At 37.3% G+C, this 19,021-nt stretch overlaps 1 protein-coding gene across 1 annotated transcript in view; it reads left to right on the forward strand.

The window, feature by feature from the left end:
- Window positions 1–19,021, forward strand: part of PREX2 (phosphatidylinositol-3,4,5-trisphosphate dependent Rac exchange factor 2) — a gene marked incomplete at its 5' end in the record, with an annotated part of 184,759 nt that overhangs the window by 118,568 nt on the left and 47,170 nt on the right. The window contains 5 exons of the mRNA XM_084282243.1: window positions 1,153–1,281; window positions 7,747–7,788; window positions 10,476–10,693; window positions 13,666–13,768; window positions 15,970–16,113. Coding sequence (XP_084138369.1) covers window positions 1,153–1,281; window positions 7,747–7,788; window positions 10,476–10,693; window positions 13,666–13,768; window positions 15,970–16,113 — 636 coding nt within the window. The remainder of the gene's footprint in view (window positions 1–1,152; window positions 1,282–7,746; window positions 7,789–10,475; window positions 10,694–13,665; window positions 13,769–15,969; window positions 16,114–19,021) is intronic.

Genomic DNA, 19,021 nt, shown 5'->3' on the forward strand with positions numbered 1-19,021 from the left:
ATTCTTGAAGCTGATTTATAAATAATTTGAAAATGTAAATTTATAGTCACAGTCATATTTATATCAAATACGTACTTATTTAAGTGTTAGTGATTATTTAAAGAAATTCGGTATGTAATTTCACATACTCTGCTAACACTGTTGCTAAGTCTAAGGGTATAAATAAACAAATGGTGATAGCCATAAGATTGTGATGAAAAATGCAAAGGACTTCTCTTAGTGAACTGAGTTTAAAAAAAAAAAAAAAGGTCAACAGGAGAAGACAGACTTGTATTAGTATGCATAATTATGTAGTAGACTTTATTATGATTTTATTGAGCCCACATACATATCTTTTGGCAAAGAAAACTAACTGTAGATGGCCAGAGGGTGGATCTTTTATAGATGACTTTTATAGATCACCAAAATCCCGTTGAAGTCAATAGAACATAATTATGGTATACATATTACCTGGTCTTATGAAGCCTTATGAAGCCTCACCCTTCAGTGAGTTTGTGTGGAAGTCAGCATAATTTCTTCCTCTTCCTATTTCCCTCTTCTTGTCTTTCTTTTGTTTCCAATTTTGGGACCAAGATAATCAGAATGAACCTAGAACATTTGTGCTTGCTTACTTAAGTCTCTCATTGTTTCATGTTAAGTACATGACAGACTTACAAAACAAAATGTTAAACTTTCAGAGATTTAATAAATATTCAATTAGATACAAGATATGGACAAGTTGGATGTTTTACTCTTGGTCTTCACTATCTTCAGGAACAGTATGAGGAACATCGGATGATTTGAGACTAGGTTAAGGAATAATTGAATTTTTCTCAAGTAAAATTTAATTAGTTTTCTGATTGGATTAATTTTGCCTACATTTCCTCTAAAAGTTCTAGGCTCTCTCTTACTCCATGGAGAGACTGGCACCTTCTATCTTACATACTTCATTCAGAAAGAATCGGGAGTTTGGGAGTGCTGCTCTCTCTCTCCTTTGATAAAGTAGGGAGCTCAGACAATTGTTAGACTTGTCATCCTAACTTTAACTTTTTTAGAGTTAAAAAAGATGAAACCTATATGAGTTGTGAAAACATTTAGAAAGAAATAGTCTTCCTGTGACTTTCTCAGGAGGTTTAAACAGAAAAAAAATATATATTTTTTGTCTTTGCATAGAGTTTCAGCAGGAAATGGAACCGAAGCTTAGCTGTCCAAAGAGGCTACGACTCCACATCAAACAAGACCCTTGGAACCTTCCCAGCAGTGTCCGCAGTCTTGCCCAGAATATCAGAAAATTTGTTGAAGGTTAGTAGGTACAACATGGCTGTAAACAAACAGTTTATGATAAGAACCTGGGAAGAGAACAGGGAAAGACACAACTGCTTCATGTTGCTGCTAGGCAAGGTTTGCAGAACACCATTATGTCCATGGGAAACACCTGAATTTGAGGACTTGTTTGTGTTTGTAGTAACAAGGTTAGTAGAGTACACCTAAGCTGCTTGATGCTCACTCTATAGACTTCAGGTATTGAAGAGAAAATAGTTTCTCCTGACAAGTTAAACCAGATGAACCATATGTTGCATGTGCTAGGTTATTTCAAGTACTGCTGAAGTCTAGTGAGCTTGACTTATTTATCACAGAACTTCATAGAACAGATACACCAAAATTTGACTTTCCTTTAAATTAAACACTTTTTTTTTTTTTTTTTGTACTATCTTTAATGGAAAGATGAAGACTCTGCAGGACAACTTCTGTCCCATTTCCTGTTCTTATGCGTCATTGATCTGGAATCGTTATCTTTCTGAAATCATTCTCCTTCTACTGCCACGAAGACAAACCTCTTCCACTGATTTTCAGCCACTCATTCCATCACAACTGATGCCATATCTGTCTTCATCCTATACCTTCCTCCCACCATTGTCTAATAGTCACTTAGTACTCTGCTCTTCCTCACCACCAAGTGACAGGTTGGGCTGGTGTTTCTGCTTTGCTCCTTGGCTTCATAAGAAAGTCTTCCTTCCTTCCTGCCTTCCTCCCTCCCTCCCTTCCTTCCATCTTTTTTTCTCTCTTGCTCTTTCTCATTCTTTCTCTCATGCTGTCTTGCTCTCCCACTGTCTTTCTTCTGTAAGAAAGCTTTATTTCTTGTACTGTTTGATAGTGAAACAGAAATAATGAGCAAAATAATCTTTACAGAACTACTTGTACTAGCAGTCTATGTGGGAAGAAAAACCTTTAGTCTGTCAGGTTTAGTTCTAAATGGTTTCTCTGTGTTTAGCTTCTTTCATTTGGCATTCATTTCATTTTAGCTTCTTTAAAAGGCAGGGCTTGCCTTTCATGAACCCATGCTGGCTGGGCCTGGTCCCCCGGTGGTCCCACATACATTGTGTGATTGCATTCAAGATGACCTGTTCCATCACCTTTCCTGGCACCGAGGTCAGGCTGACAGGCCTGTAGTTCCCCGGGTCCCCCTTACGACTCTTCTAGATGGGCATCACATTAGCAAGTCTCCAGTCATCCTTTCTGGATGACCATGACTGCTGATAGATCATGGAAAGCAGCCCAGCAACCATATCTGTGAGCTCCCTCAGCACCCTCGGGTGGATCCCATCTGGCCCCATGGACTTTTGACAGTCCAGGTGGAGCAGCAGGTCTCTGTTTCCACCTGAATTGTGGGGGCGTTCTGCTCCCTGTCCCTGACTTCCAGGTCAGGAGGCTGAGTACCCCGAGGATAAGTGGTCTGGCTAGTGAAGGCAGATGCAAAGAAGGCATTAAGATCCTCAGCCTTTTCCTTATCCTTAGTAGTCATGTTTCCCCCTGTGTCCAGTCTGGTTAAGTTCCTACTGACTGGGAAAGGAAGGGAAAATGTAAGCCCGTTTTTTAAAAGGGAAAAAAGGAAGACCTGGGGAACTAAAGGTCAATCAGTCTTACCTCTGTGCCCAGCAAGATCATGGAGTAGATCCTCCTGGAAACTATGCTAAGGAATGGCTTTAAACTAAAAGAGGGTGGATTTAGATTAGATATAAGGAAGAAAATCTTTACTCAAAGGGTGGTGAGGCAGTGGCACAGGTTGCCCAGAGAAGCTGTGGAAGCCCCAATCGTGAAAGAGTTCAAGGCCAGGTTGGAAGGGGCTTTGGGCAACCTGATCTAGTGGGAGGTGTCCCTGCCCATGGCAGGGGGCTTGGAACTAGATGGTCTTTAAGATCCCTTCCAGCCCAAATAGTTCTATGATTCAATAATACTTCATTCACCCATAAAGAGTATTAATAACTTATTTCAACATTGGTTTTACACCTTTAATATTGGGCTAAGGTTATTTGAAGGAATTTGTTTAAACCTAACATGCAGTTTCAAGGGAAAGTTTAGCAAGATACAAATGTCTCACCACCTCTCCAGAATACAAAGCTTCTCTTTTTACAATACTGCTCTAATGTAATAATGCTTTGTTAGAAAGAATCTTGATGTTTACTGAACATTTTTCTTGTGGTTCAGAAACTAGGATAAATAAAGGTTTTTTTCTGTTAATAAATTACAGTAGCTAATGTTACCAGAACTGTTGTGCTTGTAAATGATGGTGGTTCAGAGACCTGAACAGTAAAAGGCATTACTCCTGTGCTGTTCAAGGAGAACATGCAATCTGACTTACCTTCACTCATCACTGTGTCTTGGAATTTATCTGCCAATTTTAAATATTCTTGGCTCTCTCTTTCCATTCATGGCATCTAAGCATTTGTCAGAGATTTCCAACAACTGGCTTCTGTGCTACCTTCTTAACCAAATAAGTAGTTTTACATTTAAAATTGTCATCTGAAGCTGTTTATTCACCATTAATGGTCTCCACAGCTTTTTGCTCTATTGTAGGTGTTTTTTCTTTCTTTAAGTTGATTCCTATTCCACTCCCCAAAGTGATATCACTAATATTGTTCCTGAGAATCTAGAGGAACATGGTACACATCTTCATTATCATTTTGATCTACCTGTGAGACCAAGATGTTCATGTGATAGAAAGATACCTGAAAGCCAAGGTTCTTGTAGTTTCCCTGGCAAAAATAGCGTGAAGGAGAATTAGGACAGTGGAAGTGAATAATTGCTTCTCAAGCCTTAGTTTACAAGGCATGTCTGGACAGGTATATTTAATTCAGTGTTGAAAAGATTCAGAGCAGAAACGCACCCCTCAGGCAGTTTTGGGAGACTGCTGTCATTTAAACAGGCTTAGGCTTGTATAAATTAAACTTGAGACAAAACCAGCAGCTGGATCTAACTAAAATCAGATGAGCACAAAGCATGGATAAAATGCTGTAACAGCTAAGTTTTCCCTACATATCTGCACTTCTTGTTTTCTTTTTACTTTTGCCATTTTGTATTGTCCTCACATATGGTGAGGATACCTAGAAGAACCATGAGTACTGCCCTGAGCCGTTTCTAGCTGAAAGCCTAACACATGGTACAATGATTTACCTTCCTGTTTTCCTCCTTATTTGCCTAATGCAGAGAAAACAAAATATGTGCCCTAATTTGCTTGGTTGGGCGTAAGACTTTCTTAGCAAGTTGATCAAAGTCTTGGCATATACAAAGCCGTTAGAAGAATTCTCTCTCTCTTTTTTTTTTTTTCCACCAAAAGGCAATGTTTTAACAATTAAGCAGATATATTTGTCTTTTACATCAGATTCTATAGGAAGTAGGCAAAGGAAACTGCAGATAGAACTATGTTCACCATGGAAAAAAAAGAAAAAGTGAATAAAATTTCCAGTATTTATATAAATATTTACCCATTATTGGTGAATGCTAAAATAAAGACGAATGCTCTCAGTGAATGCATCTCCTTATTGAAAACTGACTCATTTTTATTTTCAAAAATATACCACAGGCTACTGTAATTTTTATTTACTCCTCTGTTGTCTTGTAGAACGTGCTGTATTAGGATCAGACTGATTAGCAACTTAATGAAGAGGGAGACATGGAAGCCTCGCAAATGAAATGTTTAATTCCTAGATCTTAGATTATTTTTATTTTATTTGTTTAATAAGTATGAAGAAATGGGAAAACACAGAATGCTTGGAGGATGAGAAGATGATTGTTCTGAACTATCAGTTTTCTTTTTATTAGTATTCGAATTGCGAGAACAACAACAACAAAAAGCTATGAAGGTTTTTTACACAATTAAAAAAAAAAGCCTTCCTTGGCAGTAATTTAAAACATATGTGGAGACTGCTTTGTCTCATTTCATTTGTCCTACCATATCACTAGAGAAAGAGAAAGAAAGAGAAGTTTACTATCGTTACAGTGAAAGTGAGCCCTAGAAGGCTAATCATGATGATGGACTTGAAGAGTTCTGATGAAATAGCATACAGATTCTGGGAGGATTTATCTTCAGCTAAGTAGCTAAAGAAAAGATGAAAGTTATTTCTTGGAGTGACCGGGCCTACTAGATTGTTAGACCAATAAAGATGAAGACAAGTTCTTGGCAGAGGCAGATGTTCGAGGATAGAGTGTTTGATTTTCTTGCAGGAGAAAGCAGTAGCCAGGGCAAGAATTCAGAACAGCTGATGAATAGAGAATAATGAATAGAGAATAAATAGATAAGAAAGAATGATGTAGCTACAGGATTTTGAATGTATGTGAGATGTGTGATGAGAAACAGAAAGCACAGGAAGAAAAAATGAATGATGACTAGAGTAGGAACCAGGAAAATTAGCCAGACAGATGGAAAGAAAGAGAACCTTCGTAAGGAAAGTAAAATCACAATATGATGGTGTAACAGCAGAAAGATGTAAGCACAGCAAATCTCTCATGTTCCTTCTCCCCACTTTCCCTCTCCACCTTCCTTAAAATATATATGGAGAGAAAATAATGTTTTGAAGCATGTCAAATTTATAGGCAGCAAACTTGATGAGGAAGAGCATTTGTTTTGCTAACACAATAATATTAAGTATCAACAGGAAATACTATGCATTTGAGAAATTCCACACTTATTTTAATTTAACTTATGAGTAAGGAGTGAAAGAGCCTTCAGTCATTAAAGACATCAAAAATGTATTTCAACTTAAATAATGAAATATGCAGTACAAATCTCAGTCTTTAGTCTTATTTCAAAAGTATCTTCAGATGTGAGAAACATAATAAATCTAAAATCTGTCCTTAGAGTGAAAAGTGTTACTGGGAAAAAACAGAATATTGTGTTGGGGAAAAAAAGTACAAAAGAATACTTAAGAATAAAAAAAAAAAAGTTGAAAGCATTTTATAAAGCATATGATCTAAGGAGAAATTGCTAGGGAGTTATTTCCTTCCATATGCCATGTATCAAGAAGGGGTGAAAACTTCGGTAACATTTGGAATTTATTTAAAAACAGATGATTGACATCCAAGGTTCTCTTCTAACCCCAGGTATGTCTCTTCTTACACAAAACCTAAAAATACTCTCTTGCCTGAGGGTATATTTTGAAATGGAGAAGACTTCTAGCAATGACAAAGGCAAGTTGCTGTGTCCTGTAATTTTCCCATAAGCAGGAAATCATTATTTATAGATACCTCAAATGCTTTTGAATTCAGAGATCTGACAAATCTCATATAAAACAAGCTGCAAGTAATAGCCTCAATGTGTCTAAATTCTTCAGATAGAAAATATATTTCCCTTTATTGTATTCAGTTACTAAGCCAAATGTTTAGTCTCCAAGATCCCAAGTTATTAATCTCTAAGTTTTTCTCAAATGACAGAAGGTGAAGGCAAAGACTTTTCACCAGGCAATTTTAAAGAGTAACCATTAATTTTGGTTCTTGTACTCCATCATCTGAGATGTATGTAATGTTTTGAATTTTGAACCTATTAGATTAGTTTCAGTAGGAGATGACACATTCCCAAACTGTCCTTTGTCCCATATACTCCACAACAACCCTTATATTCCTGTTCCTGGAGTATGACTACGCAAAAAATTTGATGTGTGAAAGAAAGGCTGTCACGATGTGAAAGCAAGAGAAGTGGTGTGTTCCGACAAGCAGTTACTGTAGAACAACTGATGTGCTGGAGGTTTGACACATTCTGAGGTTATGGCAGTTTTTTTATCTGCCTGCTCCTTCCAGTGATGGTTTACACATTTAAATTTGTCCTCTGGTACCAGGCAGAGGGGAAGAATCACTTCATTTATCACTAAAACTTAGAGAAGGCAAAAGAAAAAAAAAAGAGGAGGGGGATATTTTACATATAATATCCTGTGGTTTTTTTTTTTTTTTTTCTTTGTTTTTGCCATTATTAAAACAGTGTAAAGACATACAAAAACTTTTTTTTTTTTAATCATAAATGAAAATGTTTGTTAAATCTACACTTTTTTTTTTTTTTTTTTTTTTTCCTGGATACTTTGGTATGCATGAACAATGAAAATAACTGGATATTTTTAAGTATGGGACAAGGGGGGGGCGGGGGGGCGGGCAGAGAAAAGAATTGGGGTGGTGTGGGTTAGTGAAAACAGGTCTTGTTTTACAAAGCTTTAAGGTTGGAGTTCATATGTGGACTTGCATTGGCCAGCTGGTACTCTGAGGCAGCCTCTTGATGGGTTCTTCTTATTGTTGGTACTTTTGATAATCATAATTTTTATCAAGTCAAATATAAAATTTAGTGAAGTTGAGATTCATTACTGTTTTGAAGATATAAGTCAGGATGGCATACACAAAAACTTAGAGTGAAGCTGATTTTATACAGAAGTGCTAATGCATTATTATGTTGATAAAAACACTTTTAACAATGGTGACCTCAATATATTTTCTTTTTTTTTTTTTAAGAGGTGAAGGCACGGATACTCTTGGCACTTCTTGAGTATACAGGTAATTTTGCTTATTTTTATAAGTGTGATTGAACTTTTGTTTTGTTTTGTTTTGCTTTTAGTTTTATTTTGGCCAGAACAGAGAAAGGTGTAAAAACTCAACCATGATAATCCAATAATCAGTAACTTTACCCCTGTGTTTACAGTGAGGATTCCTGAAAGACACAGTTCCAAAGACATTTACATTTAAAGCAAATGTTCTACTTTTTTAATGCAAAATGCCTTCTCTGGTTATTTACTTTGGATGTTGGCAGATGAAGTAGCTGCCAAATCTCTGAGCTTGTGCAAAGTACTTCTGTCTTCCTTCTTTTGTAATCTTCCCCAATTACAATATTTTCTTCCCATCTTATCCCCATCTTTCTTGCCTTGCCTTGCTTTTCTAACCCATATCTTTCCTTTTATCTTTATTGTGTTACCTAAGGCAGCATAATTTAGTGCTAAAATAAATTCATTTATTTATTTTTAAATACTTGCTTTTTGGAAGGGGTATTCTGTGTATCACTTTACCGTCACCTCATACAGCCTCAAATGCACAGAATATGTATGTCTGTGAAATAAATGTCACTAAATCAGTATTTAGAAAATAACTATTATAGTTGAAGATTCTGTACATGTTTTGTAGATGCATGAGTGACCAAGTAAGCAGTCGTATTTCACTATAAAAGCTGATTATTGTAACCATCCGACAGCACCATAAGAATGTGTTATTTAGTGATTTTGTTATGACACATAGCAACAATTTTATAAAAGAGAGTGTAATGTTTCTTCGTTGTCAAATTTCATCCACACTTTAAAAATATTTTAATAATTCCTCAGGACAGTTAAAATAAGAAGTGACCTCACAAAATAACCCAGGCTTGATTTCCCCTCCCCCCCCCCCCTTTTGGCTGTTTTCCCTATTTGCATGATTTCTTAAGTTCTGTAATTTATTTTGTTTAAAAATCTTCTGTAATTTATTCTGTATAAATAAAAAAAAAGTAATTTATTTTGTATAAAAATCTTTTTGTGAAAAAGCCCAAAGTGCTCTTGTATGCAGTATCTGATGTTCAAGTAGTATTAGATGAGATTTGGAAATGAGGTGTCAGTGACATAAGAGAACTGCTTCAGAAGCAGGCAATACAGAGGAAGGTACTGAAATCAGCTGCTGTTGGACAAATAGAGATAAAATTGAGCAAGGCAAGACAAAAGAATGCATTTTGGGCCCAAATCCCTGAGTACTGCAATGATATTGGAAAGATTGTGACCATGTAGAAGCCAGTGGGATTTCTGAAGCGGAAGGTGGGTGGAGTTTTTCAAGACGAAAATTCTGTCTGCACTGGATTCTGCATAACTTGAGAGACTGGAGACAGAGTGAAATTTTAATAATCAAAATAACAAGGGATGAATCACAGTATAGAAGCATTAGTAATTAGACCATTTAAGAAAAATATTCTTGAGGTCCTGAGAGGCTGTCAAATGGAACAGTAAAAGAGTGGTTAGAGTTACGAATAGTTTGAGAAAAGGTTTGAAGATCTCAGAAGGAAAATGAACAGAATAACTTTCACAAATACTTGGTGTCCAAGAAAAACATAGTTTTAAAGTTAACATTAATTCTGTAAGTACAGGATTATTTTAACCAACATCTAAAGCCTTGCTAGCCCCATATAAATGTGGTAAAGAAGCTAATCTTCCTAGAGGCAAATGAATCTAAATTGAGGACAAAGGGACAGAGTTTAGGTTTTCAAAAGACCTCAATGTCATCCAGTCATGGATGACACGACTGAGAAATGTTGTCTACCTGTACCATCTGTGATTGATATTTGCCTAACAGCTCATAATGATAAAAAAAAAAAACCTTGAAGACCTTCAGAAATGGGGAGAAGTAGGAAGCACTGAATATTTTACACCAGGATTTAGTGCTTTATTGAGAACACGTTTCCTTTTCCAACTGTTTTGACCTTTAGCTAATCAGATGTCTGTGCCCTCCAGAATAAATTGATAGGTTAGCTAGTCCCTATTTTAAATCTGTTGCTAACGGTTCCATAGACTAGCTAGGGACCTGTCTTGGGCTTTCCTGACTCCATAAATCTCTACTGCTTCCTGGATATGTGTTGCTGCTCTGAGCTTACTCTGTAGATTTCATATTCATGTATATGGTATTTGGATAGATTGTGTTCTGCTAGCCACACTTGTCTGCAGTTTGTAGCAGGCAATCTTCATCTGCCCTACCCAGCTGGTAGCTGTAAAATTGACCAGATGACATGGTCATATTAAGAGCTTCTGCCTGTCCTTGCTTTCTCGTCGAAAGTAAATGTTTTTGTGCCTAGTTTGTTCTTACATTGCAGCAAAGAAATCTGAAACACATCACCTTTTAATACCAAAAGTACATGGAATTGATGGCATATACATTAAAATCTGAAGTATAAATATACATTGTTTATGTAGAAGTACTTTAAATTCCAGATTTTAAACACATTTCTATATAATTTTAGAATTATAGAATAATTTTTGGAGTGGAAAATGGCAGTTTGGGTTGTAGAGTGCTACTTACTTGAATAACATTAAGCTGTAAACTTGTGATTTAGTTGGACTAGGAAACAAGTTATTTTAAATTAAAGAAAAAAATTATATCCCAGTTACTGTACTGTTAATTAATCTCCTGCTCCATCTCTGCTTTGCTTCTCCTCTTTTGGCTTTTACCCATCACAGACAGCGAGATACAACTGAGGCGAGACATGGTCTTCTGTCAAAGTCTAGTGGCCACAATCTGTGCTTTTTCAGAGCAGCTAATGGTAGCCTTAAATCAGATGTTTGACAACAACAAAGAATATGAAATGGAGACGATGGAAGCCAGCAGAAGGTGGTTGGAACAGATAGCTAGTGCGGGTGTTCTCCTTCATTTCCAGTCACTGCTGTCGCCTAACCTGGTAAGAACCTTCATGTAATATAACCTCCAGACTGTTCGTGGGGGAACAGCCCATGTTTGTTCCCCAAACCAGGAGTGTGGTTAAACAGTCTTTGTTGTAAATGGTATTTTCTATGTCCTTTGTGCTTAGCTTGTTACTTAATTAGCTGCTATTAGGGAAGTTTGCAGTTCAGATAATTGCAGATATAGGAGATGTTTGTTTGTGGTATGAGAAATAAGTTATCCACAAAAGATAGTATTTGTTTTAAGTTAGCAGATACTGATTCCCCACCATTATCATAGTTGTTCTCTAGGAGTGAATGTAGTGAATTAGATGATAACCAGAGTTTGAGTTAGCAATAAGCAGCAATGCAAGTAAAATAAAATACCTGGTTTGGATACTTGTTTTTTATTATCCCTTCCCTCTAAAACTAGGTTTGTACTAATTGGAGGACTAGATATGCTAGTCTGCTTTTCTTCTGGCATAAGGCAAATCCTTGTAGCCTGTTGGAGTAATAGGAAATTAGCTCCTTTCTTCATAAGGCTTGGAAAAGAGCCGTGGCTTACAAAACAATTTAGAAAAGGATATAGCTTTATAGTCCTCTAATCCCCAGCTATCCAAAGCATCTCTTCAGCTGTTTAAGAGATTCTCACAGTTCTCACACTGGACTTGTTCCTGCTAACCTGAAGAAGAGTAAAGCAGTCTGCAGAGTCTGCTCTGTGGCAGTCTTCTCAAACTCTAGATTTCCTCAATGAAATTAACTCATTTGTTATAATAGGCACATGGTTTTCTTGAGCTAGTGTTCTTACTGTTAAGCTTTAGGGCCATTTAATACCATGTTTGTGAACATTTCATTACTTGACTAAGCTTGGACATGGGATCAAGCATCACAAACCAGAATTGTACATCTTATTGAATAGAAGCCCACACAATGACAGATTATGATCAGAAGTTATCTTTCCTTGACTGTCTCAGCAGCAATTTGCTGATGAGTTGTCCTGATCAACTTTTAAAGCAGAAGAGATCAATAAAAATAAAGATATTTTAAAATTGTAGTCATAAAGTCTGTGGTGTTGTTTGAGACCATTGTCATGAGCTAGTGTGAACAGCAACCTTACCAGCAGTTGAGCTACTAGCATGGGCCTGTGTGGGACAGGGTATGTCAGGACAAGGTATGCAGCTTGAAAGCAACTCAAGTCAGGGCTGTTTATCCACATGAGATGCATGTGAAGAAAGCATGGACAGGGGATCTCCTGCTCATGTTGTCTCTAGGATATGTAATTGCATGATTCAGCACCAGACTGCTCTGGTGCTGGAGTCCTCAGAGTTCAAGAGCAAATTCAGTTGAATCTTGTCTTATGTTTTAACATGCACTTAGTTGTATTACCACAAGATAACTTTTGTCTTCACAAAACAGAATACTTCTGTGTTTGTTTTTTTTTTTTTTTTTTTTTTTTTTTTTTTTTTTTTTCTTTCAAGATTGTGGAGACTTCCTTTGTAATGAAAAACCATGCTACTTAGCATGAATTGTAGTCTGATACCAGCACTATCCATTGCTGAGTTACAAACCAAACAAACAAATTCTAACAAGTTTAGTCTCTTCTGTATATGTATTTGCACAGAAATTCTGAATGAGTTCAGTGATAACTGTTCTTAACTAAGAGAAAAGTATTTAAAGGCAACTTTCTTAATACCTTCTCAGGACCATTTTGCTTACAAATGATCCATGTTATGTTAAACAAGGGCATTTGAAAGAAATTATAATGGCCAGAGTTCAATAAAGAATGAACAGTTGTGCAAAGATTTCCCATGTCACTGAATGGTTTTCAGACTATTCTGCTGATAAAACATTGCTTTCTCCAGAGAGACTTCATAAATTGAACCAGGAGACAAAATATTTCAAGCACAGGTGCTTTTTCATAAATACAAGTGGGAATACTATTTCACTGTTTAGATCAAGGAAAACCATAGTGTTTTGTTTTTGTTTTTGTTTTTTTTTTTTTTTTCTTTCTATAACTCAGTAAGGTGTAGTTCTCATTTTTTAGGCAGCTAGTTGATTATTCTTTGCCTTTGACTTCTTAAAGGAGAAAAATACATGCCTCAGATTTACATTTAGCTTAATGAAGCTAGGAGAGGGTTGTATAAAGAATAAAGTTACTTTGAGTGATTATTGATTTGTCCTATAATTACTTGCATATTTAACTCAAGATTCTTGCAGATTACTATTTCTCTTTTTAAAGCTTGAGTATGCTGTCCTGAGAAGTTAGTAATTTACTTCCTGAAGCTTTTTTTGATACCTAAGGCTGGATATTCCGTTTCTTTAGTTCAGGAGCACAGAGAGAGAACCACTGGTGCAAATTCCAACATTGCAGTATCTACATGTATGTACTTTATTTGCATCTAGGTTTTTGTAGGTGGAGGTACAAATGACTCTGAGTTGTACTCATTCTGAGCTACTGGTTCAGTTATTGATGCCTAGAGTGGACAAGAAGAACTTTTGTGTGTTTTTGTTTGTTTGTTTGTTTGTTTTAAATACTGAACTTAGGGCATTTTTAAAGGAAAATTGCTAAAAAGAGGAATTTGTTTTTCAAATTTGCCCTGTGTTAATTTGCAAGCTAGGCCTGGTCTCAAGGACAAGATGTTGAAGCCTGGCATCTCACATAAAGAATAATTACAATATTGTTTGTTTAAAAGCCATGAGAAGTAGTGGTAGCTATAAATTACCCGTTAATTTACTATGTGAAATGATACCATTATTTTAATAATCTTGGACTAGTAATGTAAGGGAAAGTGCCTATAGGCTCAAATATGGTTATGTTATGTAGGAGTTAATTACATTATACAATGCATCAGTGAAATTTTGTGCAACGTTCTGTAGTTTTTTTTTTTTTTTATTTTCATATCCTGGTCTCATGTTACTTCTGGTAGGGAAAACATCTGGCTGAAAGGACATTCCTTTTTTTTTTTTTTTTTTTTAATTTTGCTTTTTTTAGGCTGATGAGCAAGCCATGCTAGAAGATACACTGGTTGCACTGTTTGACTTGGAAAAAGTTACTTTTTACTTCAGACAATCAGAGCCAGAACCACTAGTTGCAAGTGAGTAATTATAATTAATATCTGGGTTTTACTGTTCAGAAACATTCTCTGTATTTCCAATATGTTTGTCTTCTAGAACACTACATCCCGTAGGAACTGTTATGTAATTTGGGATTATAGAGAATTAACTCTCCTAATATTTCAAGATTTCCTGAAATGCAGCTAACACCAGCCATGACGTAGAATCATTATCTGGTGGTGTTAGCAACCCAGCAGGGAAAAGTGTCTGCTTAACTGAAGTTTCCATTGGGGTTATATGACTGCATAAGTCCTTGGAAGATCAAGTTACTATTGAAGAGTTGCATATAAAAGAAGATTGAAGGCCATAATAAATAAATGCAACTGAGATAAGGTGGAGAAATATTAAAACCATTTCTTTTTAATGTTACTCATCCCTTCTGAATGAAAAAGTAGATCTTTGAAGAGTTCCTTAAAAAGAGGTAGCAAACACTGTTAGGGTAGCTTTAATTGTAGAAGAAGGTTCCTCTGAGACCTGGTGGTGGAGACAGTCAGGGACATGAACTCCACCTTCTAATACTTGTCCAGCTAGTAGGAAGGAACTGTCTTCACAGTCTTCTATTTACACTATGCCCTTCACTCTCTTCCAGCCACTTCTTTATTATATGTTTTCAGCCAGTAGAGACTTCTCTGCAGTGAATTTTGTGTAGTGAGAAAAAAACAAACATATTTTTTCTCAAGTCTCAGAACTCCCCTGGGAAGGGAGGAAAGCATGTCTGCTTAACATCAAGCTTTTCTAAAACAATTCCCTTGCTGGATCAAGACCACACATAAGAGCACTTATGCAGTAAACAAGACCAGAAGAAACAAAACTACTAGTGAGAGGTTGCCTGTGTTCTGGGGCATTCATAAGCACACCCATACCCATAGGGTGCTGACAAATTTGCACATGGAAGGCTGGTGGTCAGCTAGGAACTGGCCTATGTGAGACCATTTGTAAGTCAAGTAAGGATCCTGTTCAGACTATTTGTTTTAAAAGGAAGCCGTGCCAAGCTGGGTAACAACATGGAACTGGAGTTATGGGAGAACTTTCTGATGGGGAGTTAACCATATACTTGTGTCATAAACTGTTCAAATTGCTGTGTCTCTTGACTGAAGTGTCTGTGCTAAAATAGAGATAAATGGAAAGCCTGTGTGTTCTAGGATTGTGATAAACTGCGTTTCCTTTTAGCTTAAGTGCTGCTGCCACAGTCATCCTGACTGTGGTTTCAGAAGACAAGGAACTTCCAAAGACTTTTTTTTTCATTTATGATTCTGTATAATGATTGCAAGCAAAATGTATTTTATTACCAAAGATAGTGAAAAATGTTCCTATAAAATATTTTCCATTTAGGTGCAAAGTAATTTATGCACACTATAAAAACTACATAAGATTATTAGTGCAAATTGCTAAATGTTTTACTGTTTTCATCTTGGAGACTTATTCATGGAAATGATACTTAAACAGGAAATATGGAAAAAGACATAAATTGAATTAAATGGACTTCCTCTGAGAGATTTAGCTAAATGGAAAATTTCCATCAACTTTTGCTAATGATCATTACACATTAAGCACTTTGCATAATACACAAAATGTGTGCTGGGGATTCCATGTAACTGCAAAATGATACTGTTGGTTGCACTGAACTCTACAGAAATTGACATATTATGACATTTAGTTTCACAAAGTGTAATGGAGTGCGTTCTTACAGTTTCTTATATTCTATCAAATTACAATTACAAACTTGTGCTCTATCCTACACAAATCTGAAGAGATGCTGACTCTGTGGAAAGGATAGCGGTATATGTCACACTGACCTTATACATCATGCACCCCAGGAAGGCATATGAAATATGGCTTCCATCCTTCCAGTGGTTTCAAACCATGTGCTGCACATAGATATTTCTTCAGATTTACAGAGAAATCAATGTAGGATGTTGCCAGCTTACATTATTTTCTTAATATTTTTGCTGTCATTGACAGGCAAAGGTGACAGCCACTGATTTATGTTGTTTTTCTACCTCCCGAAAATGGGTAGGCCAATAGTAACCGCAGCAACACTGAGTAAAATGTAAAATACTGCACATATTCATTTTATGACCGGGGAGATTTTATCTAATCATGTGAATTTTGGGTGCAGCAGTTTCTGGGAAAGGACATGTCATTGATTTTAATGAAATAGTAACACTGACTTTATTCTTAGATGTTCCAATCACATACCAAGCAGAAGGAAGCCGGCAAACTCTGAAGGTTTATTTCTACCTTGATAGTTACCATTTTGAACAGCTTCCTCAAAGACTGAAGAATGGAGGGGGGTTTAAAATCCACCCAGTACTTTTTTCACAAGGTAACTTGATTTTTTTTTTTTTTCCAATTCTTTCAAATAATAATTAAATCTCTAAAGCACATCTTACTCACTCTAACTTTAATCCTTTGTAACTCTAAGCACATAATTCTTGTATTTAACTGAGTTGTTTAATATGGGCATTTACTGAGAATTTAGAATTAAACTGAATTTAAGAAATGCTGAGTGTTGTGGTGAAAAATAGACATACAGATATGTATTTCTAATTTTATACTTGTTATGTGATTCCAACACCAAAAAATGAATGCTCTTTCATCAATGTTGTTTTGTTCTTTCGGTTATTAGTGGATGATAGTCAGATCATGAAACTTGCTTTTTGAAGTATTTTGCAATCCTAATACTATAGTAACCTTTTCCTGTTACTTCAAATGTACAGATTAAATTGTTATCCCCTGAGAATTATGTCTCTTTAATGAAGACTTAAATAACTTTTTCAGGCTTTTGTAGTTATGAGACTGCAAACATTACTGAAATGATGCATGGTGGCACTGATGCTCAGACTGTTCATAAATTGCAGGCAGCCTGCATTAGCTGCAGTGTCATTACAGTCATCAGGAACACGGAATTTGATTCACTGAAATGGTAAATGCGAGGTGCTGATTGCCTTGAGCTACCTTTCATTTCAGAAGGAGCTGACAGTACTCTGTAACTTGCAAAAGGCTTCCAGGGTCCATAAGGAACAGGCAGAAGACATACAAATGAAGATTTCAAGGAGAGTTGATAAGTTAGGAGGATGTAAAAGGAAATCATGAACAGTAAGATACATGAAGAGATAACAGAATTTACTGTAAATCTAACCCACACTTTTTTTTTTTTTTTTTTTTTTTTTTTTTTTTTTTAAGATCCCTGAAGCCTGACTTTTAAATAAACTAAAAAGGAAACTTCACTGGATTTATTTTGAAGGGATTGAGTTCAGTCATAGAGGGAAATGAGAAAAATGAGCATCATAATCATTTCCGGAAAGCAGACAAAGACGCATATGGAAGAGAATAAAAAATACCTTGGTTCAGACAAAATCTTGGAAATACCTGTTCTTTTAGATTCACAGGACTGTGGACAGGGATTCAGTGTGCTTGAGACTTTCTTCTGCAGAATTTTTTTCCTTTGTTTCTAGAGTGCCCAAAATATTTGTGTCCTAGTATTAGAACCTTTGCAGTGAGCTAAAGCAAAAGGGCAAAGATTCATTGAAGTGTCACATCTGTTTAATAATTTTCAGTAATGGGAAAGTCTTCTTTCTTTCTGATACCAATTTTCTTTAATTATCAACTGTCTTCCATCAAAATAGTCCATTAGAATCCAAGAATTAGAAGTCCTGGATAAGAAATTAAATCCCACTGTTTAAATATATATATATATATATGTATTTCCCATATATATTTCCCTTACTAATGAATGTATTGAGATTACAGTTTTTACTTCATTCCTGTAAGGTTTGGATGAGCTGCCATCAAACTAACTCAGTAGATCCCCATGTTTAACTGAAATTTATTAGCTTTGAGAAGAGAAATCTTTTGCAAGTTCCTCTGTGAAGTAAATTCTTGCTTTCCAACCTTAACACAGCTAAGCTATTTTCTGCCTAAAAAATACAATGGTTTATGATGCTTTCAATTGAACATTTAGAAAATAGTGTTCATGGAATAGTTTGTCAACAGAACAAGATAGTCTCTGTGTTGTTCTATTCTGTGTTGCATAGTTCCATGCCTAAAATTAATCATGCCTGTATATTTGCAGGATTGGGATTGCAGGCATTTTTATAGTTTTAAAGTGTTTATGCAGGCTATATTATGTATCTTTCCACTTGTAAGAATAGTTTTGTACAAACATATGCTTAAATACATACATTCAAAGGGTCCTGATTTACAGTATTGGGGTCTGAGAATGGATGGTCTCAGCCATTTGCTGAGGCGATTGGCTCCGGGGCAGACATGTTCTGCAGCGGAGCAGGGGACCGAGGCGGGCAGGGCTTTTTGTCCAGCATCGAGGCCACTCGGGGAAGCCACCGGGACCCGGCACTCCTCGCGAGGGAGGCTGACAAGGCGCGGGCGGAGCCAGCAACGCCCCCTCCCAGGCTGTTTAAAAGTTGCCCCTAGGGAGCGCGAGCGACCAGGAGCGTGGCGAACAGGATGGGCAAACAGGGCGTGGCACGGCAGTTTGCGCGGCAGATCGCGCAGGCAGGGCGAGCGGGGGGCCCATCGTCGCTCTGTTGCAGCTGCCTCTCCCTTCGGTGCTTGTAACCTGCTTGCGTAGAACCTGACCATGGTATCGACCAGGCAGAAAACCGTGGCCTCCGCATCTCGTGCGGCATCTCCAGCCACGGTCACCAGTGTGGCTACTCAGACGGAGGGCTCGGGGAAACACGCAGCCGTCCAGGTCCTGGGCTGCAGAGTGTGCCCCAGCCTTCTGTCGGTCTCCGACAGCAGTGGTGGGTATGCCTGCAGGAGGTGTGCCCAGGTTGAAGAACTGCTCAGCCAGGTAGCGGAGCTCCGGGAGGAGGTGAACAGGCTCAGGAGCATCAGGGAATCAGAGAGGGAAATTGACTGGTGGAGGTGCACTCTACCCTCTCTGGGGCGGGCTCACGAGCCTGCCACAGCACGGGCGTCTCTTGTTATGCAAAAGACGGAGGTTCCCTCCTCCTGCCAGGCAGCGGGAGGAGACCTAGATCAAGGGGGGGAATGGAGGCAGGTGCCTATTCGGGGTGGTAGGCAAGCCCTCTCTCTGCCCACCTCACCTTCTCATCTACCCTTAAATAATCGATATGAAGGACTAGAACAAGACAATCTGAATGACAAAGTACATAAAAACTCGTCCCAGTTGGAGGGGGCGCCTAAGACAAGGCGACCTACACGTCGCATTGCCACATCATCCTTCAAAAAAGAAAGAAGGGCTATTG

The sequence above is a fragment of the Netta rufina genome, assembly GCF_964035555.1.
Source record: "Netta rufina genome assembly, chromosome: 2".
Taxonomy (NCBI): Eukaryota; Metazoa; Chordata; class Aves; order Anseriformes; family Anatidae; genus Netta; species Netta rufina.